The sequence below is a fragment of the Dipodomys ordii genome, unplaced genomic scaffold (assembly GCF_000151885.1).
Source record: "Dipodomys ordii isolate 6190 unplaced genomic scaffold, Dord_2.0 Scaffold104, whole genome shotgun sequence".
NCBI classification, from domain to species: domain Eukaryota; kingdom Metazoa; phylum Chordata; class Mammalia; order Rodentia; family Heteromyidae; genus Dipodomys; species Dipodomys ordii.
The window spans coordinates 6,274,771-6,288,058 of record NW_012267320.1 but is presented as its reverse complement, the minus strand read 5'-3'; the positions used below and the strand labels follow the sequence as shown (position 1 = coordinate 6,288,058).

Below are 13,288 nucleotides of genomic sequence, written 5' to 3'. Positions count from 1 at the left end.
CACTGCAAGGCTCATTTGTTCCAAAATGCTCCCCATCATGGTCTATCAGATCACTGTGTGTTGTCAAAGTTATTTCAGGTTTGCAAAAAAAACAAACCAGTCAGGGACTCTGAACATGGGACCATCCAGAACCACTTAACTCATTCATTTATTTCTCCTTTTCATTTGTTCATCACAGTGAAAAGGAAAAAAAAAACATGAAATCCCCAGTTCATTTCTCAGTGAGATGATATCCTTTCAGTTATCAGTAAATTGCATCTTAAAAGCAAGAGCGCGTCTCTGGATGATGGGACAGAGAATGAAATACTATGCCAATTTAAAATGCTATTACCTGCTCGCTTTCCCCAATCTTTCCCCTTAGGTACCACTGCTCCTCCATAGAAAGCATTTCTGTTATCATTTCCTGTTATTTTCTTCATCACCCAAGGAGCTTCATTAGAGAAATAAAGTGAGGGTGGATGCATTTGACAACTAGAGACAAACGATGCTAAGCGAGGAGCTCTCTGATGAGGCTGTTTGCATTTTTTTCCTGTTCAGAAGAGTATCTCTGCCTCGCAAGGAGACAGAGTTGGCATCTGCTTCCAGAGCAGCATATGGCTAGCGCTAAGCACTGTCAGTGTCTGCAGAGGGGAGTCTGTACGTCTTCAGGACAGGAAGAACATGAGCGCACAGTCTGTATGTAAATCTGGCATTTTTCCACATCTGCTTCCAATTGCTGAACTGCAGCAAGTGGGAAAGGCCATGTGGTTCTTCATAACGGTGCATAACATTCATGGGCAGATTGTTCCTCATCTTTCTGCCCCTCCCCAGGCCTCATTCCCACTGATAATCATTTCCCCTGCCTTGTCTTCATTTAACTGATGGTGAGTGGCTACTCTTGTTAACTTCTTCACTCGAGGCAAGGAGAGTTAGAAAGCTAAAAATGACAGCTTTTCCTCATAGCCAGGTATACCCTGTCAAAACCACCTGAAAAGCCTCCTCCCTTCCCCCTCTCCCAGTCATAGGTTAGCCCACCATTTCCTCCTGGTAAAGAAGCATGCAAGATCCTTAACATAGCCTGGAAAGGAATCCCCGCGCGTGACTTCAAATGACTACTCACTGTCATCATGCCATCCAGGAGCCCAGTCTCGGGTCTGGGTGGGGCCTGCAGCCTCTCCATGGACCACTTCTCAATGATGGAGGACACGTGAGGGTTGTCGATGTTAAGCAGCCGGAAGCCAGTCATGTTTACGCCACTGTACCTGTAGAGTTCCAGATCTAAAGCAAACAAGTCCTGTGCAGTATTAAAAATAACAAAAAGTAGAAACGAGTTAGCATTTTCAACGTTCCATTTGCAAACGAGAGCTAAATAAATTAAAACAAAAAATGAGAATGAAGTAGATGAAAATTTTCACATGGTGTCTATAAAAGAATAATTCACACTGATCTTTTTTATTCATAGGCTATCTGAGTCACTCTAAGGTGGTTTCATTTTTACTCTCTCTTTCTCTACTATTAAGGATTTGAACAAGCCAATTCCTCATTTTGAATAAGCCATCCTCCCAAGTAGCTAGCAGTATAGGTTTGAATAACTAAGTTGTTTTTTTTTTTAACAGATATATGTTTATGGGTAAAAATGATTAAAAACAACAACCCTGCAACTGTAGGGCTGATTTTAGATAGAACCAAAGGAAAATGCTTAAATAAGCACATTTAATTACTAAGATTAGAAAAGGTGATTTCTTTAGCACATTCAATAAGTAGAGGGAAAGTTGCTCAAGCTAAAGGGTATTTCCCAGAAACTTATAGCATGTAAACTGAATCTCATGAAATTAGTTTCTTCTACAATGGGAGATTCTGTGTAATGTAGAATGAGGAATGTTCCCGCGTTCATACATAGGGGATCCCTATATATGATTGGGATAAAAAAGCAAGAGAGGGAGGCGTGGATAAAAATAAGACATGTATAATGGATTCATCTCCAAGAGCCTCTGCTGAAGACCAGCTTTCCTGGGTTCTATTGTTCACTCTCAAATTGTCCCAAACCAAGCCTCCAGAGTATAAACATCTGTGACTGGTAGAAAGTTCCGAGACCAATGACCTTCTCACCTTGAGTAATGGCTAGACGTTCGTGGTGATGGGGAAGCGCTATACTGTATTTGCAAGCACAGCGTGATACTTAGCAGTCCCTGTGACCTCCCTTGAAGCAGTCCCTGTGACCTCCCTTGACTGTTAAGAAGGAATTGGAGGATAGCAGGCAGGTGGAAGTGCAAGGTCACAGAAACTTTCGTTTGGGGTTTCTACCATGTACCTCATTTCCCCACCCCCAGTTCAGTAGACAGCTACCCTCAAACTATCTCATGAGGTCCTTGTATTTCTCTCTGCTATTTGGGTACTTGAATCAGGAGTATCATTTGTTGCTGTTGTAGTATAAGTATAGCAACTTCTCTGCCCATGTTTCCAATTCTTTGATTTCCCCAACTTACAAGTTTAACTTATTGATTTTATTGATAAAACTGTGGGCTTCAACTCTGGGTAGATTTTGCTCACTAGATGGTAAGGATAGATTAGGATAGAAGGAGTAATTCTGTGTTTTCTTCTTACCTCAGCAAGTGGAGCATGTGGGATATCGACAAGGGGTGGAGGGAAGTGCATGAATGTGTGTGTGTGTGTGTGTGTGTGTGCGTGTGTGTGTGTGTGTGTTGTGATTTCTGAAGTTAGTTGAATGGAACGCTCACATCATTTTGGTGTATTAAATGCATCAAATCTTTCTCCTATGAACTCATCATCTTTTAGAATTTATGATGTCAGAATTGCTTTTGGATATGTGAAGCTTAATGCCATGATTTCCTTAGTGATTCAAAATGCAGAATGTGGAATGTATCTTAATACCTGTCGGTATCTAACACCTTTGACTTAACCTCAATGTCTTTGGGTACCAGCAAGACAGCCACATAACATCAAAGAATGTCAAGGTACACTTCAGTGTACATTCTAATGGATAGAGATATTGTACATAATGCTTCTTTTAGAATTGTTTGTCCTTTGATTGTTTCTATTTAATGGAATATTATCCTTTCTGGATAATGCACTGATGCTCACAAGTCAAAAAAAAAAAAAAAGAAAGAAAGAAACCTACTGTTCAGCATTATTACATGGACAAGTTTCTTAGGAAAGTAAAACAAATCTCCATGATAATATCCTGCCTTTGACATGGTGGGGTTGGGGACTAGCTTTGAAGTAAAATGTGGACATGGTTCCTATCATGTGGAATACATTTCTATCTGAGGTGCTTACCAAAGTTGTGAAAAAGTAGTGGTAGTATTCAGTCATCATACCCATGAACAAAATCTGCAAGAGAGAAATAAGGAGAGAAAATCAGAAACAGAGTTATAATAAGAGCTAGATCATTAGTACCGTGGCTGCAAAAACTCAAGAGCATAGAACTGGAGGGCTTTTATATACATAGTCACCAGCCCAGCAAATCAGAAATCTGAGGCCAATTAGAGGCTGCTGTGGAACAAGGGCACTGACCTCGATCCCATTTTATCACATCAGACTGTGTTTGACTTACATCAAAGGAATGGGTTTCCTGATCCAGCTTAAAAATACTTTATGTTCAACAAATCTTATCCTTGGAGTTGTCCATGATGACACCAGGTTTCGTCTCTCTCCTAAATTTCTGAATAATCCATCTCATGCTTAGACTATAACTTACTGTTTTTTTTCCCTAGCTTTGGCATTTGGCTTCTCTGGGAAGAACTCAGTAGATATTGAAATGTCGATGCTGGTATGAACGTTAGTGAAGGAGTGTATCTCAGAAAACCTTCTCCCCATCCCTTTGTAGTCTTGCCCAACAAAAATAGCTAGAATAGGGAGGATTAATTTATAGAGAGAAGGATGGGAATTCTCCGCATATCTATTTCATTCTGTGTGTGTGTTCTCTCTCCTTTCTCCTTCTCTCTCCAGCACTGAGCTTTGGTCTTAGTACTTCACACTTAATAGACAAATGCTCTACCACTTGTATCATGACCTCCTCCCTTTTTGTTTTTAATTTCATATAGTGTATTGTGCTTTTGCCTAGGCTAGTCTCAGACCAAAATTTTTTATCTACAGCTCTTGTGTTGCTGGGATTATAGATGCGAATCATCATACCCAGTTTGCTTGTTGCTATGGAGCCTTGCTGATGTTTTCTCCTGGTAGGTTTCCATCCATGAGCTTCCTATTTTGGACTCTCAAGTCATGAGATTATGGTTGTGAGCCACCATGCCTAACCCTTCATATTCTCCCTCTCCCTCTCCCTCTCCCTCTCTCTCTCTCTCTCTCTCTCTCTCTCTCTCTCTCTGCTTTTGGAGTCCTTTATTTTCTGTGATCTTATAGATTTTTTAAAAGAAAATTTAAAAATATATTTTATTGTAAAGATTCTGTACAGAGGGGTCACAGTTACATGAGCAAGGTACACACTGTCTCTTAATACTTATTCTCAGTTACCTATATGGCATCTTGATAGTTCCAAAAATTCTGTGTGTGTGTGTGTGTGTGTTCCTTTTTAAGTGAGAGAAGTGAAAGGAATTGGCTATAAAATAGGTTGAGAATATGTATATAATTTATTCACTTGTGGTCTAATTTTTGGAATACTAGAAATGGTATGACTACAGCAGAAAAAGTTACAAATAGTCTCTTGAATCTATGGTTTTACCTTTTGGGGGACATATTAAGTACAGAATTATGCTGATACTCTTTAAAAAAATCTTTGCATAGAAACAAAGACTCAGAAATTAAATTTTCACAGTGTTTTTCCTCTAACTTGGGTCAATTCTGGATATCCATGAGAAACCTCTTCTAGAAGTTCTTGAGTCAGTACTCCCTAGACCCCATAACTGCCCATCCTCAAATTGGAGTTTTGGAGTGGAGAATGTAAAATGGTGGTGTTACTGCTTATGTAAAACATAGATGTTGCCATGTTTTTAGGGCCTCAATTAAAGTGTTGAAAAGGTCTAGGGAATGGTATCACAGCTTGTCAGGGATCCTTAAAAGTACTTAAAATTTCACAACCTAGAAGGATTTTTATATGAAAGGGAAGTGAGGATTCAAGAGGGAATTCACAACAGTGCATAACAAAGCATCAAGACTAATCAGACCCCGTGTTGCCTCTGCCACTGTGGAATCCGTGAAATTGTAATGCCATGAAGATAAGACAAATGGTGGCAAGTGCTCACGATGAATCATGAGCCAATGGCACCAAAGTCACTATGGTACTAACAAGACAGGGCAGGGCATACAAAGAGATTTGAAAAGGCAGACTTGCTTTAGGGCCATCAATAACCTTTAGAGCCATGCATGGTGAGGTCTTGTTACTGGACTCTTCTATCATTTGAGCTTAAAGAGCTGGCCTGCCAGGCTCAGTCAGGCATCCAATATTTCACTGTATTCACTGGATAGTGTAATTGTGACTAAGACTACCCCTTGAAAGGGACCTGAGTACATTTCTGGTTATAGAGCTGGACACTGATGTTTAAAATACATTTCTGGAATACAAAGGCACCTGAGTTCATAGTTTTCATTTGAGCAAAATCTTCTTCAATTTTATTATGAAAGCTTTCGATCCCCCATGAGGAGCATTAACACCTACTTAAAAAAGAAACAGTCACTTCATTCATTATTTTTATTATTGTTTTACTAATTCCTGGAGGCAAATATCCATTTGATTTGCTTGGTATTCCATGTTAGAAATGAACTGTGAAAAGTCAGTCTGTAGGTAGCCAGCAGGTATGCTGCTTTTATTGCAAAAAGAGCCTGTGGGTACTTCAGGTGTGCTTCTGACATGAAGAACGTTCAATTTTTTACCGTCTCCTTCCTAGATTGGTTCAGTGCATCGTGGTTCTTACCCTAAACTTCCTAAAAATAAAATTTACAAACAAGGGTAGAGTCATTGATCATCGGCCTGCCAACTTGGGGAACACTTTAGAAAATTGAAAATCTTCTAGATAAGAACGAGAAAGCTAGTAGCCCCAAAGGTGGGACTGCTATTTTATTTTAGATTTCATTAGCATTTGAAACTTTAATGCTTCAAGTACCACTATGAAAAAAAAACAAATTGTTTAAATAGAGATACAGTGGACCCATCGCAACAATGAGATGTATAAGACATTATGTAGAAAAACGAACTTTACTACTTTGGCACCGGGGGGGGGGGAGGAGGAGATGGGAGGAGGAGATGGGAAAGGCTGGGAAGGGGAAACAAAGGAGGAGGCAACAATGCTTGATAAGAAGTGTACTCATTACCTTGTCCATGTAATTGTAACCCCTCTGTATGGTATTTTCACAATTAAAAAAAGAAACTAAAAATAACACACCCATAGCTTAGGAAAAGTATTTGCAAATCTTATCTCTTTCATAAAGGGCTTGTATTTAAACATACAGTACTCCTAGAACTGAAAAAAGGAAAAGACAATAAAAGCCAAGTGAAAGGTGAAAATTCTTCGCCACAGAAGAAACACAAATGACCAATAAGAATGGGGAAAACATCCTCCTTCATTAGTTATCAGAAAAACGCAAACAAAAGTCATAGTACCATACTGTGTTATCCTCAGAAAGAGCTCTGAACTACAACTATATAGTTAGTTTAGGCTAGTATAACAAAAATGACTAATTCCAACCAAACAGTGCCCTTCCCATTTCCAGGATATACCACCATAGTACATCATACCCTATGTTATTTCAGAATTAATTATAAGAGCCCCAAAGAGGACCAACACAAAAAACAAAGTTCTATGTGCTTGTCACAGTCTATTCTGTTTGTGGAACTGTTTTAAATTGAACAAACAGAAGATATGATGTATCTATATTAAGAATTTGTTTTCTATATCATGTTATTAAGTTGGGGATGCTATGAGATTCTTCCTTTGTTTCAATGACTGGAATTACTGCCTTCTTTTAGTCATAGTTGTAATGGTCATACAGGTAGCAGAATTAAAACTCCATGCCACATAGCCCTTGAATGGAAAAATCTAATGGTCTGATGTCTACTACTATAATATTTGGGGACACAGTTATTGATTATTAGCAATGGGCCACGAACAATTGTTCCAGATGCCATCTGACATTTTTTGCAAACCTCATGGATCTTGTTCGTGATAGCATTGACCTATCTTGGTGTAGATATGTCATTCTTAATAGAAATAATATTTTGGAATTTGATGAGTAGTTAGCAGATACAGCACTGCCCAAATCATGGTTTAGGTTGTCCTCAAAGTTCGCATTGAAGTCTAGTTGTAGATGACCAAAAACTAGTTCTGGGGTCTGATACCTATGGTATCCTCAGAGTCTGCCTATGAGATGCTTGGAAAGTCTGAATAAGAAATGAACATATCTGAGTCTCTGAAGAAGTCTGTATCATTTCTCAGAAAGCAAAGCAATGCTACGAAGACAGCTGTAAAAATTATTATCTGCAAGTTCTTGGTATCCATCATTAAGGTTTCACTACATGTCACAAATAATTGGCATTATGCTGCTGTTGTAGAAGCAAATGCTTAAAATAGAGCCTGGAGTTCTCGCAGGCAATTGTGAAGTGCTCTTGTAATATTTATATCGGTTTTTATTACTGCTTCTCTCCATTGAAAAATAGGTGTCTCCGAAGTTTATATTGACTCACCTGAAGTATAGTGCTTCTTTTATAGCCTTCTCAATACCAGGATGAATTCCCAGCCATCAGACATGGTTTCTAGTCAATAATTTCAAATGAATAACTTCCAAATGTGTAACATGCAATGTGACTAAAATAATAGTTTCACCTCAAGATAGAAATAAGTTCTTCCAGCGTAAGCATCTTCAAGGAAACTAGTTGAATGATCTGAAGTCTCAGAGCAGCAATATAAGATGAAATTGTGAGCTGCAGGGTGTACTTTTTTCTGTGGCAGCTGTGATACTTTCAGCCATGTTCTCTTTCTCTTCTGAGCAGGATGCTACTTGGGCCACACAATTTTTAAATATTGGTTTCCAGCAGAACTAGCTGCGTGTATGTAGACTTTTCAATAAATCTCTGTTGTAAGAAATTATGCCACCATGAATGAACTTCTTGTATTTCCAAAGGAAGAGTAAATTGTATAGAAAATGGTAGTGGATCCCAGGAAAAGGTTGAGCATGCCAAAGTTCCCATTTCTTCTGAAGTAAATGGAATACTGATTTTCTGAAGATGTTCATGTTTGATTTCCAGAAAGTATTAATATGTTACTTTGCATGGCAAATGGTACTTTTCAGGGTTGACTACCTGGAGGATTTGGGGATAGGGCCATTTCCCAGTAGGATCTGAGAAGTCATATGGGAACCAGACCGGTCTCCTAAGATGGGAGAGAAGGAGGTGGGAAAGACAAAGTGGTCTGGGAATGGAAGCAGAGGGAAAGAGACAAGGAAATAGGGGCCCATAAGCCAAGAAACCAGGACAACTGCTAGCAGCTAGAAGAAGAAAGGAACCAGAGTCCTCCCCCAGAACCTACAGAAGGAAACAGCCCTGCCAATACCTGCATTTTCAATCTCCAGACTAGTGCTTTAAGCTGCTAAATGTGTGATAATGTTTTACAATAGCAAAAGAAAACCAAAGTATGTCATTTCCAAGGCTTTCTATGATTACCGTGCGGACAAATGCATATATTTCAGTGCAGTAATACCAGAATGAGGATCTCATGCAACGTGAAGAAGAAAAATGACTTTTTTTTTCGGTCTGAGAATACACATTTAGAAAAATTTCTGTCCTCTCCCTAGCATAATATCGGGGTGCCCGACACAAGTGCAGTCATAAGCTAACATAAGAGAGAGCCTAAGCTGGATACCATTTGCAACCCGAGCCCAGTTTCCTCCTCCTTCCACCCAAATAAAGAAAAGGGATTCCGCATAAAGTTGGTAAATACAATCAGTGTACTAGTTGGGAGTATCTGAGTCTCACCATTTTTATAAGCAGAAGTGAAGCTGATATTGATCAATGTTTATAAAAGGAGTAGAAGCCAGTAGCGCTTAGTTTAGTTTCACAACTCAACCCTACCAGCAGAGCCATATTGAATTGTCCAAGTGCATGGCGGAGTGGAAATTTTGGAGGATAACATGAACCTTAATGACTCATGCTCCACATCATGTAGAACAACGTAGCAGAACAATGATAAATGAGAGAAAAATCCAGTGGTAGAAAAATAATTTTTTGTGTGCTGGTTCTGGGCTTGACCTCAGGATGTGGGTGGTATCCTTGAGCTCTTTTTGCTCCAAGCTAGCACTCTACTACTCGAGTCCCTCTTTTGTAGTGGTAGTAGTAAAAATTTGACCTCAAATTTTCCTAAGGTAATCTTTCAAAAGAGATGTTGTAAAGCCATTCATTAGCAGTCTCCTGAAATATCAATAGCCTGTTACATCTTTTCAGTGGACAACATGATTCTTAGGGGTTTTTTGTGGGGGGGAGGGAGATTGCTCTAGCAATTTGCTGAAAACTATCAGGCTTTAGAAAATAATTATATGCAGTCATGCTTCTCAGTGTATTATAATCACTAAGGAACTTTTTATAAACACCAATACTTAAGTCTCATTTCTGAATTTATTCTAATCTTGGGTGTGTTCTAAACATGGATAATCATTAAATATTCTCAGGGTGACTTATATCCATCATGATCAAGAATAGTTCATTTATATTTACCAAACATATTTTTTAAGATACAACAATAATGATCACAGATACTATCTGTTTAGTGAAAGAACATGTCTGGTATGGTGAAAGTTTCTTTTTACGCAATTGGAAAGGAAGGGATAAACTCAATGTGTAGATTTGAGGGAGAAAACATAGTTATAACATTTATATGCATATTTGATTTAAATGCTGGGATATTTGTACTATATTAACTCTTAATTGACCATAGGAAATATAGGTAGTAGAAAAACCATTAAGTCCCAGTGTACTCCCAGAAGCTGCAACCCGCCCCCCCCCCACAGCTATATCTATCAAGCAAGAGAGCTCAGTAAGTTGCCCATTCACTTTTGTATTTTTTGATAATGTTGTAGTTTGAAATCAGGGCTTCACATTTCCTAGGCACATGCTATATCACTTGAGCTATGCCCTCATCCCTTGTTGGTTTAGTTGTGGGTTGTTGTTGTTGTTGATTGGATACCCGTGGCAGACCATGGTCATGATCCTTCTACCTAGGCCTCTTGAATAGCTATGCTCACTTATTAGAGTACCCCACCATATCAGCTTGTTGGTTGAGAGTCTCACTAACTTTATGCCTCAAACTACAGTCTTTTCTGCTCTATGTCTCCCAAGTAATTGGGATTATGGTTGGGAGCCAACACATTCAGTCCTCCATCTACTTTTGAGGAATCTCCTGTCCAGAGGCTCCAAAGGTGCTGTAAGTCTTGGAAGGTGCCTCACTTGCTACTATGCGTCTATAGGAATCCAAACCTTCATGGGCTTCTGGTGTGACATCTGTAGGTGTTAGAATTTTCTTACGATTTTTGAGTACATTTGGAGAGTTTTGGGAAGACCTTTAATCTCCTTTGTGGATACATTTCCAATAAGGAAGGACAGAAGAACTGATAGTTGAGCTCAGTTGTGGAACACTCAATAAGAAGATAAAGTCAGATGTTTTACTTAAAATAAGCAGCTTTTGAGACTCCCTAGAGGCTGCCTGGGGAACTGGAGAGGAATGAGATGAGTGATAGAGAGACCAATTGTACAGTCCAGATAGAAGAGAGTACTGGAGAAAGGGAGATTGAGTCTAAGGTACATTCAAAGGGTGGAATCTTCAACAATTGTTCAGTTTGGAGAGAGGTGATGTTAACACAATCCATCTGGATTCCTAGGTTTCTGTCTTGTATAATTGTATGGCATTTTTGGCTTCCCCCAAAAAAGCATCAGGGAAGGAGAAACTGTGAAGTGCAAGACCCAGATGTTCATTCTGCAGAAATTTCACATCATTCTGCTTGACCTTCATCACAAAAGAAGACTGGAACACTTGGCTGGGAGAAGGTATAGGACCTGCTCTTGTACTGTAATATCAGATGTGGTGCAAGGAGACAGAGGTAGGGTCCAGAAGCACCAGTTTTAATGACAATGAAAATCCATAACGTGTGGAATGTCTTCTGTATCAGTACAGGCTTGTTGCCATGTCTTCATTGTCACACGCTGCTCAGAATTATGTGAAGCACACACTTGTACATTCATACATTCTTCTTTTATAGAAGCAGAAAAGAGCTAATCTTCAAGTCTTGCACTAAATGAGGCTCACACATAGTCCTTCACTTGGCACGTGAAAACCCGCAAAAAGGGTTTGTGCATGTGGCACACACCTATAGTCACAGCATTCCATGGGCAGCCCCAGGAGGATCATGAGGTCCAGACCAGACTGGCTTAGAGAGTGAATCTGAGACCAGTCAGACCTACCTGATGAAGTTGGGTCTCAAAACAAATCAGCCTTCCAAAGAAATGTTAGCTGAAGAAAGGCGAAAATTCAAGCTAAAAGTGTGGCTAATAGTCCTGAGGAAAGTAGGAAGGAAGAACTCTGGGGAAAACTCTGGCATCTTTGAAAGACTGAAGATTAATATATTAGAGTACCTTTTTAAGCTTTTAGGTCTGTTGGTTTTCATGAAAATCGGGTAGATGCTATAAGACTCGTTGCAACAAAAATGTATATTCAGGCCCATCTCAGTTTTAAATACAGCTGCAGTATATTGTTAAATTAAAGGATTCCTTAAATCTTAAACTTTAAATCCTTAAACCAAAGGATTAAGATGTACTTCAATATATTCAGCCTTGATTTTTTTCAAGAAATTTTTCTGATATACCCTTATTTCTATAGTCAGGATACTTCTTTTTTTATCTTTTATTAAAGCTAAATTTTGATGTGGCTAGAATTAACTAACAGAATACATACATATATACATACTTCTTTATATAGATAATATCTATTTACTTATGTTTTTATCTGTCATCTATGTATTTATCATTAATCATCATCATACTTATATATGATTTATTTTGTCCCCTAAAACAAATTAAGCACATCTTAGTCCTTCTATAGAGGCTTTTAGATTTCTTATATGAGTTTCCTGCACAATAACAGTGTAGTTAATGAAATTTTTTTTGTAGATTGTTGGTTGTCCACAAAGATCAATCTGTTTATAGATCTATATCAATGTATTTCATATTTATGAATTTCTTCTTAGAATTAAAATTCACTATAAGTTTGGAGACTGAATAGACTTTAATATCAACTCAAGAGAAACATAATTAGGATGAGAATGTACTGCCAAACTAATTGTATAATATACCATAAAAATTATCATCCAGTTAGCATAAATTGAAATCATCATTAATACATTGTTAAGTTTTTAAAATAGGTTTTATACACAGATCTTTTCTCATTTCATTTATTCTTTAAAAATTTTATTGTCAAGGTAATGTACAGAGGGGATACAGTTACATAAGTAAGGTAGTGAGTACATTTCTTTCAAACCTGTTACCCCCTCCCTCATTTTTCTCCCTCTTTCCTGAGATTTTCCAAAGTAATAACCTTATCAATTACCTGACTCGAAGATTGTCAGAGGATTTGAGAAAATTTTTGAACACTGTTTGACCAGAAATGTACTCATTTCCTTACTTATATAACTGTAACCCTGTGTATACCACCTTTACAATAAAAAAGAATGTATGATTTAATTATTTTTGCAAGTCACTGCAAGTTCTGCTTGTCTAGATTCTAGTGGAGGACCTTTGAGCACAGTTGCATGTTGAGGATTGGTGCTAAAAAGATGCCTAGTCAGTAACCCTACATACAGATGTGTGATTGTGTTGAAGAGGAATCAACTGACTTGCTCAAAAGAGCTTGTCCAGAGAATCTGACATACTCAGGCAGATTGTGTCAGACCATAGTCTGGCATTACTGTTACCCCATCCACTATATAGGACTTGGAGATGTATTTTTCTCATCTGTAATGGGATATGTGAAGCAGATAAAAAGAAACCATTCCAGTCCGATGTAAAGCATATGCTAGCATAATATGCACCAAATAAATGGTGTTATTTTATTAGGGAAAGAGTAATATTCACAACTGCAGATCTCAGGCTTCAGTCTGAGATTCTATTCACAGTCTCTTTCTAGTTCAGAAAGTAATTTCAAGGCTTCAGACCAGTTTGTAGGTAGTGGATAATTATACTCCCAGGACATGCACTTTCAAGGTCTCTCCTCTTCTTTTCTTCTTCTTCTTCTTCTTCTTCTTCTTCTTCTTCTTCTTCTTCTTCTTCTTCTTCTTCTTCTTCTTCTTCTTCTTCTTCTTC

General features: G+C 38.3%; 1 protein-coding gene across 3 annotated transcripts in view; it reads right to left on the bottom strand.

The window, feature by feature from the left end:
- Nucleotides 1-13,288, bottom strand: part of Grik1 (glutamate receptor, ionotropic, kainate 1) — a 335,021-nt gene that overhangs the window by 100,120 nt on the left and 221,613 nt on the right. For all 3 annotated transcript variants that reach the window (XM_013027465.1, XM_013027467.1, XM_013027466.1), the window contains exons 5-6: nt 3,277-3,330; nt 1,100-1,273 (exon numbers count right to left, since the gene is read on the bottom strand). In XM_013027465.1, the coding sequence (XP_012882919.1) occupies nt 1,100-1,273; nt 3,277-3,330 (228 nt within the window). The remainder of the gene's footprint in view (nt 1-1,099; nt 1,274-3,276; nt 3,331-13,288) is intronic.